General features: G+C 33.1%; 1 protein-coding gene across 3 annotated transcripts in view; it reads left to right on the forward strand.

The window, feature by feature from the left end:
* The window catches only part of LOC141544763 (uncharacterized), a 46,042-nt gene that overhangs the window by 6,532 nt on the left and 15,071 nt on the right, over positions 1–24,439 (forward strand). For all 3 annotated transcript variants that reach the window (XM_074271277.1, XM_074271278.1, XM_074271279.1), the window contains 6 exons: positions 1,288–1,394; positions 10,524–10,661; positions 11,622–11,806; positions 14,466–14,499; positions 17,667–17,733; positions 19,324–19,541. In XM_074271277.1, the coding sequence (XP_074127378.1) occupies positions 1,288–1,394; positions 10,524–10,661; positions 11,622–11,806; positions 14,466–14,499; positions 17,667–17,733; positions 19,324–19,541 (749 nt within the window). The remainder of the gene's footprint in view (positions 1–1,287; positions 1,395–10,523; positions 10,662–11,621; positions 11,807–14,465; positions 14,500–17,666; positions 17,734–19,323; positions 19,542–24,439) is intronic.

Below are 24,439 nucleotides of genomic sequence, written 5' to 3' on the forward strand. Positions count from 1 at the left end.
TTTTAAGCATGGATTCTTCAGCTGGGGTCCATTAATTTTAAAAGGACTATAATAAGTTTATAGTTATTTCAATGTAATTGTTTTGTTTTAGTTTTCTACATATTTTAGGCATTATTCTGGAAAAGGGGTCCATGACACAAAAAAGTTAAGAAACCCTGCGTTACTTACTGCAGTACTGCAGGTCACCCAGTCAATATATATTTGCCAGCATCAGGCCCTGAATCTAGGTCTTATTGACTTTAAAGCTTGCTAGCTAGCTATTTAATCACATCTGTCTCTCCAGAATCTTCTTTGCACAATATATTAGGTCTGCTCTCCAGAATTCAATAGTTCCATCAGATATTGTGGAATTATACATTTAATTTTTTACTATTCTACATTTTATTTTTCTATTCTATTCTACATTTAAATTTTTACAATATGAATTTCACATGAAGAAATGTCACAATTTTTTAGGAAAAATTTTTGAAATTTGTTCCTACTAGGTATAAAACTAGAGACAGAATTTTCACAGGAACAAAAATTTTTAAGTACCATGTTTCTTTATCCTAATTATTACACATTTAAAATAATTTTCTCTCTAGAATTACTGAATGACTCCTGATTTTTTGGAGCAAAGGCTTAATTTGTAGTCATTGCCACTTGAGAGAGAAAAAAAACAAAATACAAAGAACATGTTAGGAAGGTTGGTAAGAAATGGAAAAGTCTAGATGAATGACTTTCTCCTGGGTTTAACCCTCTCAAGACAATATTTTTTTTAGTTTGTTTTGGTGGTGGTTGTGGACATGGTGGTTGTTTTGAGAAGAATGGGTAAAGATAACTAGTCACCTTTAAACTCAGCCAGGATATAGCTTTATTTTAGTAGAGTTCTGAGGGGAAAAGTTTGGCTGCATTTGGACAATTGATTATGAAATGAAAATGGCAAGAAAGGAAGACACCCATGGAATAATACAAAATGGTCTCTTACAAATTCTGGATTTCTGTCTTCTTAATACATAATTACTAGCTAGAAGGAATCCCAGAGACACCTAGTTTCATTGTCATTTTTAATGTAAGGAAACTTAGGGCCCAGAGAGGTGATATAATTTGCTTAATGATCACATAGGAATTAATTAATAGACAACAGGATTAATGCTGTGGTCTTTTAACTCCAATGTTCCATTGTGCCATACTTCCTTTCTATATCATTATCAAATTTACAAGATGTTCACAAAATATCATAAAATGCATTAAAGTAAATATAGAATGCTTGCTTATTATAATGGTATCTTTATTTTGATTTTGCAGGAAGATTGTACACCACTTATGCTGGCAATTTCAGCAAAAAACACTGAGTTGGCAGATTTTCTCTTAAAGAATGGAGCAAATGTGAATGCCATGGATGACTCTAAAAGGTACAGCTTAAATTAATTAAATTAAATTAAAGCTTAAAATTGTTAATAAAGCAACCTTTCTAGAGGAGTAAGATTAAATCTTGGAATTTAAATCATGGAACACTTAGTGAATGAGATTGAATATCATTACAAAGGGGTGAAAAATGTCAACAAACATGAGCTATAAAAATAAAAATGCTTATTGATTCTGCAAGAGAGAAAACTACTCACGTGAGCATACTAACTATTGTTTATTGGTGACTACTATTTGCAGTTTTCTTTATTGATTTGAAATTATTTTAAGATTATTCCATAGAAGTTTTGAACTCTCATGATTCAGTTGGTTCTCTTGATGAAATAATCTTAATGTCACCCATGAGGATTGTAGCATGTATTTTCTGCTCCTTCTTGTTTCAATTTCTCTTAAGAATATTCACATTGACAAATGTAAATAAATAAAAGCATGATATGGTGAAATACTTTGATGGACCCCTTGATCTTATTGTCAATACTCATGACACTGTTTCTTATTTTGATCCTTCCATTCAATCTCCTCCTACAGGACTTTTGTCGTTCTTCATAAAAAATCCAGGAAACACACTGATTCGTTCCCTTGGTTCTTTTTATACTTGAGGACCAGTGCAAGCTTTTATTTTATTTTCAATACAATCTTAGCACACCTTTTTTCTGATCATTTATGTCTTTGACAATACTATACATCAAAGTCATTATTGCCTGCACCTACTTATATTCACTGTACATATATGTCCATGGCTCTTTGGGATTCTCTATAATTTTGATTCTTCTGAGATCATGTATTGGGGTTGGAACTTTGAAACATTTACTGTGGCCAAAAATCATTCCTGAAGGAATATTGATGTTTATAAAATGAGGTTTTGAGACAGCATGTAATTACTGTGTAATTTTTTAAATGAGATCCGATTAGCACTTTTCTTTTGAAGCCACTGCATTGTTGTTCTTCAATGGCCATGCAGGCTTTGTTGTATGCATGTATTTCTATACATACAAATAAACCACCTAGATAGAATGACCCATTAAACTACACAGAATCTAGTTTGATCAGTTCTGACAGACATGACTGTTTTCAACAGTAAGGTGATTCAGGCCAGTTCCAATGGTTTTTTGTGATGGAGAGAATTATATACACCCAGTGAGAGGACTATGGGAACTCTGGGTATTGATCACAACATGGTATTTTCCTTTTGTTGTTGTTGTTTGCTTGCTTTTTGCCTTCTTTTTCATTTTTTTCCCTTTTTGATCTGATTTTCTTGTACAGATGATAATTGTGGAAATATGTATAGAAGAATTGCACATGTTTAATATATATTGGATTACTTACTGACTGGGAAGGGGGTGAGGAGAAAGGAGAGAAAAAATTTAGAACACAAGGTTTTGCAAGGGGAAAACTGTGCATATGTTTTAAAAGTAAAAAACTTAAAAATAAAATAAATTTAATTAAAAACAAAAAGTGTTGAGTCACTACTCACAGCTGCCATTAAGAAACCACATGTTACATTATGCAAAATAATAGGCTTGTGAAAAAACAAATCCCATCATTTAAAAAAAAAAGCAACCTTTCAAAAGAGAAGTAGGGTTGGAGGAAAGGAGAAAGAAAGGAGCAGAGAAGAAAGTGAGAAAGAGGAGAGAATACTTCATTCTTTACTCAGATATAATCAAATCAATTTCTTTTAAGTCCTTCAAAATAGACATTGATCATCCTACTACTGAGAATAGCAAAATAATGCACATACCACAATTGAAATAGCCATCTCCCAATTGATGGCCATCTTGATTTCCAGTATCTTGCTCTGAGAAGAGAGTTCCTACCAATGTGTTTGTGCATATACGTCCTTTTACTTTTTAGAAAATCTCTTTTGGTATTCATAATTAGTATTCAAATTATTAAATCAAATGATATGCACTGATTTATTGCTCTTTGTACATAGATTTTATCTTCTGATCATTTATCATTAGGAGCATAACTTTTTAATAAATTTGACTCATTTTTTTTCTGTTTGAGAAATAAGGTGTTATCAGGTGAAACTTACTTCAAAATTCTATTTAGAATTACTGTTGCTAACTGTATTTTCTCTCTCAGATTCTATTCCCTCTCTCCTTTCACCCTGACCCTCCACAAAAGTGTTTTGCTATTGATCATATCTTCACCAAATATGCCCTCTAATTTTATCACCATCTCCCCTTCCTGTGTACTATTCCCCTCCTATTTTCCTGAGTTAGATTTCTGTACTTCTATTGAGTATGCATGTTTTTTCCTCTTTGAGCCAATTCTAATGAAAGTGAAAGTTGACTCTCTCCTCCTTTGCTCCCCCACTTCCCATTCACTGTAAAAGCTCTTTCTTGCCTCTTTTTTGACAGATAATTTACATCATTTCCTCTTCTCCCTTTCCCTTTTTCTCAATACATTCCCCCCTTAACCACCTAATTTCATTAATTTTTTTTAAAATATCATCCCTTTATATTCAATTTACAGCCGTGCCCTCTGTCTATATATGCTCTTTCTAAATGCCATAATGAGAAAATTCTAATGAGTTATAAGTATTATATTATTATATATTATATATATAAGTATTATGATATCACTTTCCTGATTACCTCCTTATGCTTCTCCAGAGTCTGGTATTGAAAATCTGATTTTCCATTCAGCTATGATCATATCATCACAAGTGTCTGAAAATCCTCTACTTCATTTGATGCCTGTCTTTTCCTCTGAAGGATTATATTCAGTTTTCTGGATAAGTGATTCTTATTTGTAATCCTATCTCCATAGTTTTCCAGAATACCATAGTTCTAGCCCTTATCTTTTAAATAAAGAATCTGCTAAATCTTGTGTTATCTTAACTGTAATTTCACTATAACTGAATTGTTTCTTCCTATAAGCTTGTAATATTTTCTCCTTGACCTGGGAGTTGCAGAATTTGACTATAATAATACATGAGTTTTCATTTGGGGATCTCTTTCAGAAGGTGATTGGCCAATTCTTTCAATTTGTATTTTATACTCTGGTTCTAGAATATGAGTTCAGTTTTCCTTGATAATTTCTTGAAATAAGATGTCTAGGCTTTATTTTTGATTATAACTTTCACATACTGTAATAATTCTTAAATTTTCTCTCATGGACTGATTTTCCAGGTCAGTTTTTTTTTCCAATGAGATAGTTCATAGTTTTTCTTTTTCTTCATTATTTTGTTTTGATTTATCTGGATTTCTCATAATGCTTCCATTTACTGAATTACAATTTTTAAGAAATTATTTCCTAAAGTGAAATTTTGTACCTTTTTTTTCAATTGGACAACATTCCTTTTTAAGTTATTCTCATTAGCTTTTCGATCTTCCTTTTGTACCATTCTCGATTATTTTGCTAATTTTTTTCTTCTCTCTCTGTTACTTAATTTTTAAAAATTCCTTTTGAGCTCTTCCATGACCTGGGACCTATTTCAATTTTTCTTGGAGGCTTGTAATGTAGGGGTTTGTAATCTTCTTCTGAGTATGTGTTTTGATGTTCCTTATCACCATATTATCTTTTATGGGTCAGAAACTGTTTTTTTATCTGCTCATTTTCCTAGTTTATTATTTGGCTTTTAACTCTTTGTTAAAATAGGACTCTTTTTTTCCAGGGTACAGGGTGCACTGCCCCAAGTCCCCAAGTTTCACTATTTGCCTTCTATGGTTGTGTTGGAGGTTTCACAGCTAACCTGCTGATCCATTGGCTTTAGAACCAGGATAGAGTAGCCAACACTACTGTATTTTGGATAAGAGCCACCCAAAATATTCCCTGTGCATCCTGGAGCTGCCTGCATGGCACTGGTGCTGATCCACACACACACTCTCTATATCCATCTGCTAATTAAGTCCTTCCAAAATATCTTCTGCTGGAAATGGGTTGTACTCCAAATATTTGTGGGTTCTGTCACTCCTAAACCTGTTCAGAGGCTTAATCTGATGTTGATTCCAAGGAAAGCCAGGAAGAGCTCAGGCACAGATCTGTCTTACTGTCTGCCACCTTGTCTCCATCTTCTATAATTTCCTTTGTCTTCTCTTTTGATTAGATCTAGTTTTGCTTCTGCTTGATTTGAGATCAGGATATCTATGAATGCTTTTTTTTCCCCTTTAAACTGAAATATATTATATTCTGTTCCAGCCTTTCCCCTTTACTATGTATTTATCTCTCTGCTTCAAAGGTGTTTCTTGTTAACAAGATATTGCAGGATTCTAGTTATGTGCTTTAATTTTGTAGGGGAGTTCATTCTATTCACATTCATAGTGAAGGTTACTAACTTTTTTTCTGCCATTCTATTTTTCCAGGTTTTATTTTTCTTTCTTTTTTCATCCTTTCTCTCCTTAAAAGTGTTTTGCTTCTAACTTTCAAACTGACCTCCCTTTTGTCAACTTCCCCAGGCTTTTCTTATCCCTTTCTTTTATTTCTTTCTGCCCTCCCTTATATTACCTTCCTGCTTTCCTCCTACTTTCTATACCACACTAAATATGTATGTTATTCCCTCTTCAAGCCAAATCCTGTGAGTTTAAAGATGCTTGTCACCCTCCCTGCTTTTCTTAAAGTGTCATAATTCCTTCCTGTGATGTATTTTATCCCATTTTTACTCTTTCCTCTTCCCCCAGTACAATTTCTTTTTCACTTCTAATTCTTTTTTATATCATCACATTAAGGTCAGCTTAATCTACTTAAGTATGCCTCTTCTAACTACCTTGAGAAAGAATTATATGTATCATCTCCCATATAAAGATTCAAACACTTAACCTTTAAAATGTAGGTGTTTTTCTTCTTCCATTTACCTTTTTATGCTTGCCTTGAATCTTTTATTTGAAGATGGAATTTTCTGTCCAGCTATGGTGGTTTTTTCAGAAATTATTGAAAATACTCTATTTTATTGGATTTTCATCTTTTCCCCAAAAAATGATAATGCTTAATTTTGTGGGGTTGTTTCTTGGTGTAGTCCATAATTCTTTACCTTCCAGAATACAATACTCCAGACACTCCAGTGCTTTAATGTGGAGTGGAATAGACCATGCTTTCTTTCTGGTACTTTTTGCAGTATTTTCTCTTTGATCTGATAATTCTGGAAATTAGCTATAATATTCCTTTCAGTTTTCCTTTTGTGGGTCTCTTTTTGGAGGTAATCAGTGGATTTTTTCAATGAATATCTTACTCACTGGTTCTAGGATATAAGAATAGTTTTCCTCAATGAGAATTTAAAAAGTATGTTGAAATGAAAAATTGAAAGTAGTATCCAGATTCTTTTTTTTTCAGCACAGCTTTCAGGTAGTCCAATAAATTTTACATTGACTCTTCTGGATCTTTTTTTTTTTTCAATGAGCATTTTTACATTTTCTTATATTTTTTTATTTTTTGAACTTTTTTTGATTCTTAGTATCTCATTGAGTCAATCACTTCCATTTGAACAATTCTAATTTTTAGTGACTTATTTTCTTCACTTAGCTTTGTTACCTGCCTTTGCATTTGACTAGTTGTACTTTTAAAGAAATTGTTCAATGAATTTTTTTTCCATTTCAACCAAATTTATTGTTTAAAGAATTTTATTTTTTTTTAATTATCTTCTTCAGTAGCTTTTTTTTTCCATTTCTCCAATCTTATTGTTTAAGAAGTTACTTTCTTCAGTCAGATTTTGTGCTTTTCCAACCTTTTGAACTTCCTCCCCAAAAAACAAAAAAAGGATTATTCTCCTGCAAAGCTTTACCCTATTTTTTCTTTTATCTCTCTTTCAAGATCCTTTTCAAACTCTTTCTGGAGAGCTTTTTGATGTTGAGATCATGAGATCCATTCAAATCCCACTTTGAGGTTTCCCCTGAAGTCATATTGCCTTTGCTGTCTTCTTGCGATTCTCTATTCTGATCTTCCCTATCTCCAAAGTAGCTTTTTATGGTCAGAGCTCTTTTTGCCTATTTGCTTCTTTAAAAAAGTTGACCTCTGCTTATAGGGTATAGGGGGAAATTGTCCCAATCTTCTTTGGCAGGGTATGAGAACCTCTTACTGATAGTTCAGGGGCCAGAGTTGCTGCAAGTTTTCCCACTTACTGGGTGGCCTGACTAAGTTCCACCTGTTATACTGATTTTTGGGGGCTTACAAATTTTTTTTACTTGTACTGAAGGTCTCACATCTGTTCTGCTGATCACTGGTCTTCTGAACCCAGAACAAGTAGCCAACACTGCTATATTTTTGCTAAGAGCCTCCCTTTATATCTCATTTTCCCTCCACCCAACTGAGCCAGACCTTTCCTAAAATCCTTCCAAGATGGCTTGAGTTGGAAAATTATTACTGTGAGTGTTTCTGGGTTCTGTTACTCCAGATTCCATTCAGAAGCTTGATTTAGCATTGATTCTGAGGATTTGTTCTTATACTTTAGGTTTAGATTCTTTAGTTTTCAATTAATTTTTTTCTCTTTTTTTCCCCACTGCCCTTTGTTGAATTTAATCATATGGCATTAAGAGAAATAAAAGAATAGATCTAATATTTTGAATGACTTCTAGGAATTGAGCTAGAGGAATAAGCAGCAAATCAGTGTAACTACCATATTCACCTCCAAACAAATATAAAATCATTTCCAAAACAAACCTGGGCACAGTAGAATCATGAAAAAGACAGAGGGAAATAATCTGTGACCCCAAGAAACTTGAAAAATTAGCAGGAAATGGGTCAGGTAAAAAGGGGAGTCTAGTCCATGACAGGAAGCAAGCCACCAACAAACTCCACCTCTGTAGCTCTTGGTAAAAACTGACCACTAATATGGTGGAATAGGCAAATACCAACACTTGGATCCCCCAAATATCTCAGTATGGTCAGGGGAACAGGGAGACTAGTTCTGATAGTGCTTCACTCTAGCACATAACAAAATGGTAATCTCCAGAGGCCCCAGGAAAATAAGTAGAGCCTGAACCTTCATGTACCTATGCAGACAGGCAGCTGCCAATGACTGGATCACCATGTCCTTCAGTGTATTGGGGGGTGAATGCAGAAACATCTCAAAGACCTCAGTACACACCAGATGCCACCACTAATCATCTAACTCAGTAGCAAGTAAGCTGCTAGACCCCGAGGGCCTCCAGCAGTGCCAAAGGATAAGCAAAAAAAAAAAAAAAAGCACAAAAAAGATCTGACCATAGAAAGATAATTATGTAAAATAATTAGATTAAGTAGATGAAGACACAAAGCCAGAAGAAGGCAACAACGTCAAAACATCTATGGGCAAAACCCCAACGAAAAGTTCTTTTTCTTTTCCCAATTTTTCTTTTATGATTTTTGTAAGCTCCTTTCAGAGCTCTCCTAAAAGTTCTTTCTGGGCCTGCAAACACTCCTTTTTCTTTATGGATGGGGTGGGGTGGCTGACACTACGGGAGGCTTGTTACAGGTAACTTGCTACTGAACCAATGTCCTAATGTTTGTGCCTGCCCTCTTTTAAGGCTGTTTCTGCATTTTTCCATAGATATACTGAAGCAGTGTTAGTCTGACTATAGTGGCTGCTTGTTTGCGTAGGTACCTATATGTCTGGGGTCTGCTTATTTGCCCAGAGTTACAGAAGTCTGTCCTCTGGAGGTTACCTGTTTATTTGGGGCTATGATAAAGCATGTGGCAGTTCTCAGAGCCGAAGTTTGTCTATTCCCCTGACTATGCTGAAGTACATGGGTGATGCTGGTGTTGGCTTTTGCTTCCTTCTCTGAGCCGACACTCAGAATCTACTGCTGGTTTTCTGAGATGCTTCCTGTCTGGACTGCATGTCCCTTTTATTAAAATGAGACCTTTCCTTCCAATCTTCCAAGGTTCTTAAGGCTCATAGATTGTTTCACTCCATCCTTTTGATGGTTCTGCTTTTATAGCATTTTTATTGGGGAGCTATTTTATATTGTTTGGAGGTAAATGTGAAAGATTTAAAGTGATTTACTATTTAGTCCACAATTTTGAATGCTGAACTGAATAGTTAACTAAAAAAAAAACAAAAAACAAACAAACCAACAACAACAACAACAAAAAAAAACTTAACCTTTTTAGACATGTGATATTAACTACTGATACCAGAGTTTAGGATTCCATCAATATATTTCAATAAATGCCTTTTTAAAATCTATGACTTTTCCAGTGAAGATTCGCCTTACATGAATTGAACCTTTAATAGAATTGGCAGTTTATCACTTATCACTAAATAGTCAAGGGATAGCAAATCTTCCCATTATATCATTTCAATACTAGCTTAGGTAAAAAGCCCATGCATCAGTATGCAATATGCTCGGTATTTCAGAATATTTATATTTTTATCAATATGGATATTCCTTCCACTTGTTCAGCTTTTAAACACTCTTTAATCTTTTTTTTTTTTTTTTTTGGGGGGCAATTGGGTCTAAATGACTTGCCCAGGGTCACACAGCAAAGAAGTGTTAAGTGTTAAGATTTGAACTTAGGTCCTCCTGACTTCAGGGTTGGTTCACTGCACCATGTAGCTGCCCCTTATCACTGTTAATCTTAATAAAATGCCTTTGTGACTTCATAGTCTTTCTCAAATCAACTATCTTCTGGTGATTAATTCTTCTTAATTTACAAAAGTTTGTCCTTTAAGAAGAAAGTTTATTGCTGTATTCATGTTCAAAAAGTTTCAGAAAGACATAAAATAGCTTATTCTGGTTTTGCTTTAGACAAGCAGTGGTCACCTCTACGTTATGATGGGACAGTGGAGTAAGAATTCATTGGAGTGGCTAAGATTATTTCTAATTATTTTCAAAGGGCTTCCACTTTACTTTTCAGGCTAGTAAACAAGCTGAATTAGCTGGGGGGTTTTCTCTTTTGTTAACATGATTTTCACAACACAATCCCTACTAAAATTGAAAAAAGACAAAAAAGTTGTCTTTTCCATCTTTTTGTCTGGTTTTTATTAATATTTGTAATGCTGCACTCGAACCATCATAGTACTCCTCTCCATCACAACATACATGTGCTCATGATGCACATATACATATATATATATATGTATGTATGTATTGAGTAAAGAATATGAGATATCCTCTTATTGAAGGATGTCCAGAAAAATAAGATTAAATGTGACTAGTTAAAAATTTTAAAAACAAATTGCTTCTTTGCTATTCTAGAACGGCCCTTATGATTGCTGTCAGTGTGGAAGCTTTAGGCTTGGTCACTCTTCTTCTTCAACATAATGCTGATCACACTCTCCAAGATAATGATGGATGGACAGCTGAGCAGTATGCTAAGCTCTATGGTTATCCTATGTAAGTGCTAACATAATTCATGTCTTTATATCATTACATCTAAAAGAATATTTCCTCCATAAAATTGAGAGTGAATGTGGCTTTCATAGTTTCATATTATAATAATTGCCTGGCAAGCATCCTGGCAAACTACAGCTCTGAAAACTGCCACGTGCTTCAGCATAGCACCAGGCAAACAGGCAACTTCTTGAGGATAGACCTCTATCTGTTTTGTATTTAAGGTTACTAAAAAGGAATTGAGCAAATGGAAAATTTAGGCTATCAAAGTTCAGTATGACATAAACAAAAGGGATATAAGAGAGTCATAGTCTGAGATCAGAATTTTCAGAAATAATAATAGCCGCCATTTTAATTTTTTAAGGTTTTCAAATGTTTACAAACATTTTTGTATTTGATCTTCAAGGAGTTATACAATTTAATAATAATAATAATGTACATTTAGCAGTGATCTTTGTCTTTGTTTCTATTTTAATGTTTTACTGATATCTCTCAACTGTAAGAGACCTAAAGTTTTAATTTTAGGGAAAAATCACGTATCTTGGATGCCTTCATATGAGTGATAACAAAAAAGAATCATAAATATTAATAGTCAACATTGGAATTCACAGAGAAGCAGTTTTCAGGGGTAAGGATGTTCACCTTGGAGTGCTGTGGTGAGATCATGCCCCTCATGCTATGTGTGACCTTGGACAACTGTAACCTTTCTGGGATTTAGTTCTTCATTGATAAAATAAAGAGATGATTGTTGATCCCCCAAATAAGCTTTATCAGTTCTAAGCCTAGAATTCTATAATATTGTGATTCTGAAGACAAGTGTATTACATCTAAATTGATTAGTTTTGTTCTACAGATTTTATTTTTTACTGAAACAATAAAAAAAATCTAATATTTGAGATACACAAAGACTTGCATGTAATTTTTATCTTAACTACCTTTATTATGTTTTACTTTTTATTTTAGAAATATTTATCACAAACAAATTGAAGACCAGAAGGAACAAATTGAAAAAGAGAAGAAAGAAATTGAAAAACCAAAGGAACAGATTGAAAAACAGAAGGAGCAAATTGAAAAACAGAAGCCCTGTACGCCCCAAATCAGCTGTTCAGAGAAGACTTCTGATTCTGCACCATCCCTGGACAAAAAAGGTAGAACTGACAAACCCAAATAATAGATAATTTTTTTAAAAAAAATGAAGAGCAATCTTAAAATTCATATATTCTGGGGTTTTTTCTATTTTCATTTTATATTTTAAAATAAGAACTGGTTTATCTTTGGTTAATGATCTAATTGCCTTTGTATGTGTACTATCTGAAACTACAAAAAAACGTGTTTGTGTTATTATCTGCTTTATTAGGAAAAAGAATCAGGCTACACTATGAATTTTCTAATTTCCAAATTATTTTAAACATGTTTAACCAAATCATACGAAAACTCTTTAACACTTAAAATATTAAATATTGTATTTGGCAATATGATGTTTTTATTCTTAAATGTGAGATAAATAAATACTGAATATTACTTATGATTGAATATAGATTGATTGATAGAATGAGCAAACAGCAGAAGAGCAGAGTCTTCTTTTTTGGAACTCAGTAAATCACTTATGCAAGTGGAAACACATTTTAAATCTTTTCAAATTTTTATAATGTTCATAAAGCTTTCCCTTAATACAAACTAAAGAAAAAGAAAAAAATCAAAAGAATTAGGGGAACCAGCAAACAGAGGAGCAGATTTGAAAGGTAATGCATATGATCCTTCATTTTCTGCAGATATTTTCATACATGCCCACCTCCAACTTGACTCTCGGAATACTTTACATCCTTCTGATTCAGATAGTTAAATGATAGAGCATTTTCTGGTTGAGCTTCTAACACTATAGCCTGCTAGCTGGCCCATTTGAAAACTTAATGGCCTAGATTTGCAATAATAAATTCATCTTAAACGATTATTTTTAAAATAATTTATCCATTACCACATGAGAAAGATAATATGGTTATTCTGGTGATTCCTACTTGAATGCTGATGAAAGCAGAAAGCTTAGATGACTTCCTTATAGGAAAGCATAGAGGAAAACATTTTTAACAATTGGACATTACATTGTCAGAAGGAGATGAGTTATGTAAAGCTTATGGAAGAACAGAGGAACTACAATGGCATAAAAAGCAGTATATAATTTTAGTTATATTTTATTGCTGCCTAAAAAAATCCTTTTCCAATAAAATACTTTAAATCCTATTGTTTGTGAGTTGAAAATTGATCATCACTTTTCCTTATTAATTTGTAAAATGGTTGATCTCTGGCTACTTTTATAAAATTGTTGTGACATTTAAGGAAGGAAAGTGAAATTCTATTCATCAAAAATCTAACATTATATTTTAATATGCTAATTACATATAAAATTTTTAAAACTCCTAATCCAATTTTAATAAAAATTATTACATTAATGATCTCATGATGAAATCAAAGAAAAAAGTTATAGTCTGTAACAGAATTTAATATAAGTACAATTAAAGAGTATGGCTTATTGGTGATAGAACTGTACCTAGATATGTTTGAGGAAGGTATCAGAATATAGACATGAAAGGTCAATTTCAGTTTATGGATAAATATATTAATGTTGGTTTTAAATGGCTAAAATAATTAGGAGTATAAATAAGTTAATTATATGATTGCTATTATAAAATATATTTGCTTTCTCCCGAATATTCATCTTCCACCATAAGACATTTATTTGGTCCACCTTATTTTCTGTTCATCAAATAATTGATAAAATTCATTATTTGATAGGTTCGTATAGAAATAATAGCTTTGCTTAATTACACATTACGTTGTTTTGAACTTAACTTTTTTTTCCCTTTGAGTTTTACTAATAGAAAACCCTTTGCATATAAGTTTTCCTATAAATTACATTTTCAAAATGAACCAGACTCATTATCATGAAAAATGAGTGTGCTAGAGCCCTGGTCCTGGTCCCTAGAAGTCCTTTTTTTTTAACATTCCTGGAACCAACATCTTGTTTTCTATAATAACTATAATCATAATATAATAACATATAATAACATAATAATAACTATAAAATAACTAGTTATTTTTATTGGTGACTTTGATATGTTAATTCAAGATTATGGTGGAAAAACACAATTTATCCATAACATTTAATAGATACTCAATTTGTTTTTAGCACATGATTCAAATAGTTTGAAATTTTTAAATGAATCAAATTTTAGTTATTTAATTCTTAATTATTTTGTATTTTATTCTCTTCTGATTAGTAACAGCCGTAACTCACGTTAAAATAGTGTTTTAATGTTTTCAAATTGTTTTCTTCACATTATTTTTGCCCTTGCTTATAATCTTTGAAATTTATGCTTTAGGAGAAATGTCTAGAAATTTTATTTTTAAGTAATATTTTCCCTTTAAAAAAATGATTAGAAGACTGACTTAAAAACTTGGAATTGGACATTAGAGGTAATCTGATGTAACTCCATTTGGGAAAATTCACCATTAATGGTATTTATCTTCTGTCCTGGGAAAGAGATAACATGCTCTGTCTGTGAAGCAGTTAATGTAACCAGATCATTGACAGATATCTAATACTTTAAGACCCACCTCGTTCTACTTAAAGACATTTATCTTATTTAACAAAATTCCATTTAAATCATATTGTTATTGCTCAAAAAGTACACTATAGAATGGTTTCAGAATTATGCTTTTCATATTACACTTTATAGAAGTTCTTTAAAATGATGCTTCTCATATTCTATGTATCAAATTTTAATTATATTTTAATTGTTTCTATAATAGCAGAAGATGGTATTGTAGAAGATTCTATAAGCAGGTATGGTTCATAGCAGTTTTACATTTCTTTTAATTAATTCTCTTGAACTAGTCTTCCATGAGCTTTTCAATCAAGAGCAAAGCAGACTCTTATGACTCCAAAAGCTATATCTTTTATTTCACCAATTTCCACTATCACATTAATCCATGTTTATCTTTCAAAAAATTAGGTTTACTTAACTCTAATTGGTACGAGTGCATATGCATTTATCAATATATGTACATTATTATGTGTATGTATGCATATATGTATATATATATAATATACAAATAATATGCCAATATATAAACACACATACATATATGTATTTATGCACACTGTGTGTGTGAGCATGTATGGTTATTTATGAGATTGGCAATTGTTCTGTGTTGCCTGGGAATGCAGAAGGATTAAGTGACTTGTTTGGGCTACAAAATCAGTATGTGACAAAGGAAGAATTTGAATCCACAATATTTTTACCCACTTCTTACTTCTTATCCACAATGCCCTTATATAACTATTAGCAAATAGTTAATAAATGAATGAAAAAATGAACCTCTATGTTCCATATGGCCACACCACATAGTAGCCACCTGGAATGAATTCCTAGCAAGCCTTTTGAGGCACATCTGCAATGCAAAGATGTATCATATTATACTTGTGGAAATTTATCTAAGTGCTCAGTTAAAGGAATTATCAAGATGGAGTGGGAATTAGTCACTGGGACCAGGATCCTAAGTTAAGACAAGAAATGGTATTGGAAAATTCTCAGCAAGGAGAGAAGCAATAGAAAAGAAGAAAGTGTCTGGTGAGTACTTTCTGCTTGAAACTCTTGTGGACAACTATGGTACAAAGCTAATTTTCACTTTGAGACTTTAGCAGGAATATTTTTCCCCAGTTAAGAGACATGTGGGCAAACTGGCATTGTATATATAGAAGTGGTAAACAATTTAAAATCTAAAATTTCTCTAGAGATGCTATAAAAGCAAACAGATGTAGCAGAGCATTAACTGTAAAAGCCATTAGCAATAATGGCCAAATACTAAGTATCTCACTTCTAGTGAGCTTATTTTCCCACTTCACAGAATGTTTATTTTTCAGTGACCTATAGATTCTGCGCTCTTTATTGCTGTCAATGACTTAGTCTTACTACAAAAAGGGATGAAAAGTCTGGGGGGAAAAACCCTTTCCACTTTCTAGATGATCAAGTAGAATCAAGTATTACTAGAAATGATTTTTTTAATTGAAAAAAATAGAGAACCTAAAAGTCAAAACAGGGAGTGATTGTGTCAGGAGGTTGGTGGGAAGAATCCTGTGATACCAAGAAGCTGAACATTTCGTACCTTTCTAACTTTTTATCCAAAGAATGAAGAAAAGTACCACATATATAAAGCACCAAGGTACCGGGCTGGAAGAGCAGTTCCTAATGTGACAAATTCACCCGAAATATTTATCACAATCACAAACAATGGCATTTGTTAATGTGAAACAGTGTATGGGCTAAATCATATAAATCATAAAGCAAGATACTTCAAGTAACATGGCTTTTTAAAATCTGAGGGAAGAGCGAGAGGGAAATAAGGACTTGACCTAGGGAGTAAAGACACCATTAGCAAGGAGTTAGGGAGTGGGTAGGAAAGGGGCTGGGTAAGAACAAATTCTCCTGTAAATTGCCTTGATGATTGAGTCAGTCTTAGATATTCTAACAAGACAGTCCCAGGAAACTGATCTCCTTTTGCATGGGATTATGGCTGATGGACATATTGCAAAATTTACATTATTCCTATTAATGGGGACAGAATGACCTCTTTTAGATCTGAATTTAAGGAAAAGCAAATGCGAATATGATTTTTGAAGCCTTAAGAACTTGGAAAAAAGAGATTGAAAGTTAATAAAATTCAGTAGTTTTGAATTTCAGGAGAAATTGAAGTGACTTGAAGGAGAAAGATTCCAGCTAAAGGAAAAAAAGGAGCTGAGTCCAAGGAGGATTTGAAAAGATGGAGGATGACATAACAAAGACAAAATGAAGACTATAAGAAAGAGGAAGAAAAGGAGGAGGAGAAGGAATACGACTGAGAAGAGAAGAATGTCAAAAAACAAGACCAAATAAGAAAAATCTGTGGGCAATTTTAAGGAGAAGGAAAAGGAAATCAGGGATGCTAGCAAAGAATTAGAGCTTTTAAAAAAAAGGGAAAAAGAGATGTCTTGGTGCTAACAGATCCTAAAGAGCTGGGAAGAGAACAGCCTTAGGGTCAGTGGACAAGGAGTGGGAATGGGAATAAAGATAGAATGGGTTCATCCTTTGTCACTCTCAGCAAGTATCCCCCAGCAACTCAAGACACAACAGTTGTCCATCTACATTATTTTCCTCTCTGGAAATTCCCTGCACCAGCCAATCATAAGTGATATACCCCATCCTCCTTGAATTCTGGACCCAACTACCCTTGCCTTGCACCCCAAGTGAGTTGAAATTCTTTGAAAGCAGATTACCACAGCAGGTGTAAAATTAATGCTTATAACTTTTCTGAGTCTTACATTTTGGAATGTACGACCTACTCGCATATCTGAAAGGCAGTTAGGCAAAGTAGTGGGTGCTATCCTGGGCTTGGAATCAAGAAGACTCATATTTATGAATTATAATCTGGATCACATATTTATTATTTTGTGACTAGGCAAGTCTCACTTAATTCTGTTTGCCTCAGTTTCCTCATCTGTGAAATGAACTGGGGAAAGAAATGGCAAGTCATTTTGGTACCTTTGGCAAGAAAAACCAAATGGGATCACAAAGTCAGACGCTGAAACCTGTTGGGGGGGTAAGAAAAAATAAGAGTGAAAGTGTTTGTCAGAACCAAGTATGGAAGGCTTGGAGAACAGTGACGTGTTATAATTTCCAGGGTTTTGATGATTCTGTGTTTTATAATGTCCCATTGTGTTCATTTGTCAACTTTAGAAGAATGTAAAAATTAAAAATGAGCTTGTTCTGGAGGACAGACTGACTGGTAGTTTCTACATTATTTTCTTCTCAACCAAAATGAATCTTGGAATAGGAATCATTGATAATACCCTGATCTATTAAGATATCCTTTGTAATGTATCATTTGGTGGTAAAGCAACAACTAAAAAGTTTTCTTGTTGACTGATTTCTGGAAATAAAAGTACTAATTTTGGGTTTGTTTTTTTTTTGAAAGATTCTCGGACAATACAGGATCTGATAAGTCTTGGCTAAGCACAAATGAACTGGATTTTGATAGAAAGGTAAAGTTTCTTTATTAATTTTTTCTACTATTATATTTCAGTTTGGAGGATGTTTTCCTTTATTTAAAAAAATTTGCAAACAATAGAATACAATTTCTTTAGTATTTAACACTAAAGATCCAAATGGAGTTAAATGAACCCAAATGATTCTAAAGCATATAAGCTTTTATTCTGTTTTAAGCTTTCTTTCAAGTTCCCCACTTCTAGCTTAATTTTTTTGTTTTTGTTTTTTTTTTTTTGTTTCTTTCTGAAAGAAATCAATTTTTATACAATTTACCTTCTGCCAATATTTCTACGTCTCTCTCCATATTTCCTTGTACCTTTCTGTTTATCAATGCACTGAAAAGAATTTTAGATTTGGAGTAGAGGACCAGGATTCATATTTAATAATTGCCACTCTAAAATAAATGGCATTTTAAAATCTTTGTTTCCTAGATAATATGTAAGGTTCTTTCTAGATCCAAATCTGTGATTTATTCCATAATGTTCCCTTAATGTTGATTGTACAGGTGGCTTCCAATTTTTTTTAAAGTAGAGCAGCTATGAATATTTTTGTCCATAAAGATCTTATTTTTCCTTCCTTTGCTCTTTTTAGGAAGAATTCTCAGTAATAGAATCAGAGTTATGAGTGTTGTATGTTGTTTTCTAAAACAGCTGGATCAATGTGCAGTCCGCCTAGTGGTATATAGGATTTCCCATTATTTGCAGTTATTTTTTTTTTGTTTTTGTTTGTCCATGGCATTTTATTTATTTTTAAATTTTATTCAATTTTTAAATTTAAATTTGAAAAAATGGATTAATAAAAAACAGAAAAGGAATACAAAACAAAATAAAGCAAAACAAAAGAGAACATTGTCATGTGCCTTGCAAAACCTCCGAGGATTCAAAATATGTCACAACAAATTACCAGAACAAGAAAGTGTATATATGTATATATATATACATATATATATATGTATATATATAAAATTAGTAGAAGAAATTATATTCATGAATGTCCATTATTTTTACTTCTTTGTATTTTCTTTGGTTGTCTGCTGTATAACTTATTTCTTTTCTTGTTTTTCCCCTTGAATCCCCCCCTACCCTAAAGCAAACTACAGTTAAAAAAGATATATTTATGTAGATACACACACACACACACACACCACATACATACAACTTTCCTATTCCTGTTGACTCTTTAATATTCTGCTCTATAACTTTCCTTGCTAATACTCAACCTCCCCCTCCCCATTCAAAGATCCCTCCCTTGTCTCAGTTGCTTACCCTGTGTATTTCAAAATAAAAGTAAAAAATGAAAGGCAGCATGGTATATTTGGTAGTGAGCTAAGAAGACATAGTTCAAGTCCCACCTCTGACATATATAGGCAAGTCATTTAACGTGTCAATGTTCTAAACATTGGTAGAATTGATAGAGGGAATTTTCTTGTCAGATGGCTCCTTGTACTAGTTAAATCACAAGTTTAGTACTTGTACCTAAGCATATAAATACATGTGTATAAAAGTGTGTGTATGTGTATATGCACACATTTACACACAGACAACACACATCAATAAAGTGACAATGATGCTAAGCTTTCCTTTTAGGTGGAAGAGGAAAAGGAAAATGGAATGGAAACAGTGGAGGACAAAGATGCTGATAAATTAACAGAAAATAGAACAGTTGACAGAGTTAATGATCAATTTGCTATGGAGAGCCATCAGTATGGTAAAGATGAGGAAAACAAAATTCCTGGGGAAAAAAATCCAATAATGCATATTTCTCCCAAGAAAAATTTAGCACCTGTGCAGCATGTGTCAAAGGGGTAAGTTTGTCAAAATATTTAACTGGAGTTTTTTTTTCCAATATTAACATTTATGGTAAGTTCAGTTTGCTCTAAAATTCTAGATTCAGATCCATTCTACATCTCCTTGTTTTTTACTAAGAAATTAAGGTCCCATGAATGTATGTTTTTCTATTGCTGTAAGTATGGTCGTTTATTTTGGAACTGTTACATCAGTGCTTATTGAAAGATAGGTAGCATATGGAAAAAAATAACATAAGATATGGGTTTCAAGGAGCAAAGCAAGATCATTTGCAAAAGTTTGCAAATGTATAAAAAGTGCCAATGAGATAAGAGAATAGGTTTACCGCTACTCCAAAAGTTAGATGAGTTCTCTTAGTCATTAGAAAGTTTCCCATTGGATATGGAAAAACTGGTACTCTGATGCATTGTTGGTGGAGTTGTGAAAGGATCCAGCCATTCTGGAGAGCAATTTGGAATTATGCCCAAAAAGTTATCAACTGTGCACACCCTCTGATCCAGCAATGCTACTACTGGGCTTATATCCCAAGGAAATACTAAAGAAGGGAAAGGGACCTGGATGTGCCAAAATGTTTGTGGCAGCCGTTTTCATAGTGGCTAGAAACTGGAAAATGAACGAATGCCCATCAATTGGAGAATGGTTGGGTAAATTATGGTATATGAATGTTATGGAATATTATTGTTCTGTAAGAAATGACCAACAGGATGAATACAGAGAGGTTTGGAGAGACTTACATGAACTGATGCTGAGTGAAATGAGCAGAACCAGAAGATCACTATACACTTCAACAACAATACTGTATGAGGATGTATTCTTATGGAAGTGGATATCTTCAACATAGAGAAGATCCAACTCACTTCCAGTTGATCAATGATGGACAGAAACAGCTACACCCAGAAAAGGAACACTGGGAAATGAGTGTAAATTATTAGCATTTTTTGTTTTTCTCCCCAGATTATTTTACCTTCCGAATCCAATTCTTCCTTTGCAACAACAACAAAATTCGGTTCTGCACATATATATTGTACCTAGGATATACTATAAGATATTTAATATGTATTGGAATGCCTGCCATCTAGGAGAGAGGGTGGAGGGAAGGAGGGGAAAAATTCGGAACAGAAGGGAGTACAAGGGATAATGTAAAAAATTACCTATGCATCTATACTGTCAAAAAAAATGTTGTAAAATTAATGAAAAAAAGACAGTTTTCCATCAATAGAAATAGTCAAGAGTGAATCAGTTTAAGTGCTTATCATGAGCCAATCATAAGGATACCCCCCCAAAAAGTCAGCCAACCTAGATTCTAAAGAAATTTAATTAAAATTCTTTTAATTGCAGACCTACAAAATCATTGAAAAGATCTAGTCACCAACCCACCACTTTGTAAAATGGGCCTGAGGAAAGGAAGGTTGATGGCCTTTCCAGATGTCAGAATAAAAAAGGGGAATTAACAGAGAAGTGCTTACATAGTCATTGTTTTATAAGGCCTAATAGTGCTCATATGGCTTCTGGACAGGCTGAGGAAGAGCAAAAAGCAGAAAACAGCTACTTGCTGCCCCATCTAAAAAAACTCTTTAAGACCATAAGATAACAGATGAGCCATGCAGGAATATGGTAAAGAGGGTTCACAATTCATGTTGGGACTGTACTTGCAAGAGACCACCTCGAAAATTCCAATTCATAAGAGTTGGAATGTGGAAGTGATCTGGCTTGACATTTAGAAAATAGAAAATGCTTTAAAAACAAGCCTGGATTTACTTTTATTAACTTAAAAATTAATTTAACAGCCTTAAAAAACTTATCCTGAAATAATTAACTCCAAAACCAAAAATTAGATAAATTCAGGAAGACAATATATATACTATTTTTGAGAGACACTGAAAAGGGCATCTCTTCCCGCTTCAGTGCCAGTAACTCATATGAACTCAGTTGTATGCATATATATTGCTACTTCAATTAGTGTAAAGAAACCAATTACACTTATTTGTAAGTTACGTAGCCTTACAAGCTTTACATAGACTTAAAGCCAGAGACAATTGGGAGAAAGCTTGCTTTTTTAAAATGTGTCATCATTTACTTTCATATCAGCCTCTTTCTGCAAGATCTCTCTCCTCGCCCTTCTAGTGAAAGATCCCTAATGACTACATCAATATCGCATGCAATGTTCCATATTGAGTAGTCCTCCACCCTGCAAAAATAGGAGATGGTACCGTCACATCTGGACCAAGTTTGGATATCATAATTTCATAGTATTCAGTTACAGTTATTTTATTGTCCTTAATAATTTGTATTGTTGTTCTGGTTGTCATTATTTCATTTTGCATTAATTCATATAAATATTCTCATCCTCCTATAAAATTATTCCTAGCCATATGCAATGATGTTCCATTATGTCAACAAACCACAATTTGTTTAGCCATTCTTCAGCCGATGAGCAGCTACTCTATTCCTCCTTATTTGCTACTACAAAAAGTTGTTGCTGTGAATATTTTGGTTTTTAAAACTTTTCTTGCCATTGGGGTATATGTTTAGCAGTTGGAGAGAGAAATAATGCTAAAGCACCAGAGAAATTACTATTCTTTGGGAAAGTTTGCTGAAAAGGGAATCAAAAGAGGGTAAGTTACAAGCGAACATTCTATTTTAATTCTATGAAATCTGTGAATAAAATTAGATGCTGGAACAAATTGATAATAAGAATGATTACAAAATGTGTTTTTTCCTATTAAAGTCCTTCTTTGATACCTTATCAGAGTAGGAAGGTGAAGTTACCTAAAAGGTACATGAACAAAGTAACAGGTAAGTTTGTGAGGTCCATGCGAGGTAAATCAAAGAACAATGTTCCTACATTTGTGATTGATTGCTCACTGTTTTTGCGAGCATGCACAGTCTCTGTCTCGCTCTGTTTCTCTCTCTATCTCTCTATTTCTCTTTCTTTTTCTCTCTAACACACACACACACAAACACACACACACACACACACACACACACACACACACACGTGTTAATTTCCTAAGGCAATCCATTCTTTTAAAATAGTCTTAAATGTTTGGAAGTTAGTTGTTTTATTTTTTTCATGCAGTGATCCCAAATGTGTTTTTCTGTGTCTCGTCCTACCCTTTGGAGGGTCATTTAAACATAATAGTCTATTATTTATTTGTCTTGTTATTTTTTTATTTGAACACATATACAACTCCCAGTCATGCCAAATCCTCATCTTTTCTTCTTTATGGTAAACATCTGCAGTAAACATCACCAGTTGCCGTTTTTGACAGGGATTTTATCCTTCACCATCCTGATCTCTCTCCTCTGGAATTATTCTGAATGCTAAATGTCTTTCCTAAAATATATCTCCCAGGAATTAACAAGTTCTTCAAATGTATTCTGATCAGAGCATAGAATAAGAAAACTTATCACCTCCTTACTCCTAGATTCTATGAATTCTTAGAATTCAACCTATACTCATAATAAGACTATGCCATTACTGGCACACATCAAGAAGTCTGTCTTGATTAAACAATTTGTGTGCAAAAACTATATATATATATATATATACATACATACATACATATATATATACATACATACATACATATATATATACATATACATATGTATATATATATAGTTATAGTTATAGTTATAGTTATAAAGTCCAATCACAACAACCCAGTTTTAAGTGGATTTTAGCCATAATATAAGCAGGAAATAAGAAACACTGTTGAAAAAAAGGTAAAAAGGTTGGGTGAAAAATAAGCAACCTATTCCTAGATTGAGGAAACAGATCTAACTGGAAAGGACCTTGTATTCTGAGGAGTGTTCTTGGATTAAGACTGTAGGCTTGAATATAAAGGAGCTTCACATAGCCAGGCAGTATAGTTTTGATGTACTTCAAAAGAGGGGGGACCATTAAAAGTTTATGACTTGGGGGATAATATGATGAGCAAGCTAAGGAAGCTAAGTTCTTTGGAAATTGCTATAGAAATATATCACTATCATTATAAACCCAATAAATATATTATGCAGCATGCAGCAGAGTATTCTATTAATGACTGCTTTTATTACAATAGTTTTTATTGAAAGAGATCATACTTCGACACTTCTTGAACCACTGAACAGTATAGAGAAAAGCAATGGGGATATGGATGGATAGCAACATATACTCCATTTAACTTACCATTACTATTAATATAATAGTTGACTGAGCCCCTGAAAAGTGAGAGAACCCATTTTCTTCACATATAATTAATCATAATTTACTTATTTTGAATTCCTTTTTCTTCCTCTTAATCTGTAGGACATATCTTGTTTTTGTTTTTTGTTTTTTGTTTTTTTAATTAACCTAGAAAGAGCCAATCATTTCATAGAATTTCTGTCTTTGAAATTTGTTATTCTGTTTAATCACATTTAAGTTTCCTACTTCACTACTTCAGAAGATTTGTGTATAGTCTCATCAACATTCTATCGGAGTAATTTCCACAAGGAGTCCATCTAATGTTCTGGTAAACTTGTTTAAAAAGCACTAGCCTCATACATACAATGTGGAGAATCTTATTCTAAACCCTAGGAAAAAGAAACACATAAGTAAGATAGTACCTGACTTCTTGGAGCTTACAATATAGTAAATACAACACAAGGCACAATGTAACTTGAATTACCAAAAAAAATATGATTATGTTGGTTACCATGGTTAATATTTTCTAAAACTTAGAATACAGTGAAACATTATGGACATAATTTAACATTTGCTGATGACTTATTTTATTCTAACAAGCATGATGGGATTATTCTCAAATTCTTATTCTTTTGGAATCTTACTAACAAGCAGTTGGGACATGAACAGTTGAAAAAGTAAATAATTGGTGTTACAATTTAAGATGTTATGGCTGACATTTATTTT

The sequence above is a fragment of the Sminthopsis crassicaudata genome, chromosome 5 (genome assembly GCF_048593235.1).
Source record: "Sminthopsis crassicaudata isolate SCR6 chromosome 5, ASM4859323v1, whole genome shotgun sequence".
In the NCBI taxonomy this organism is placed as follows: domain Eukaryota; kingdom Metazoa; phylum Chordata; class Mammalia; order Dasyuromorphia; family Dasyuridae; genus Sminthopsis; species Sminthopsis crassicaudata.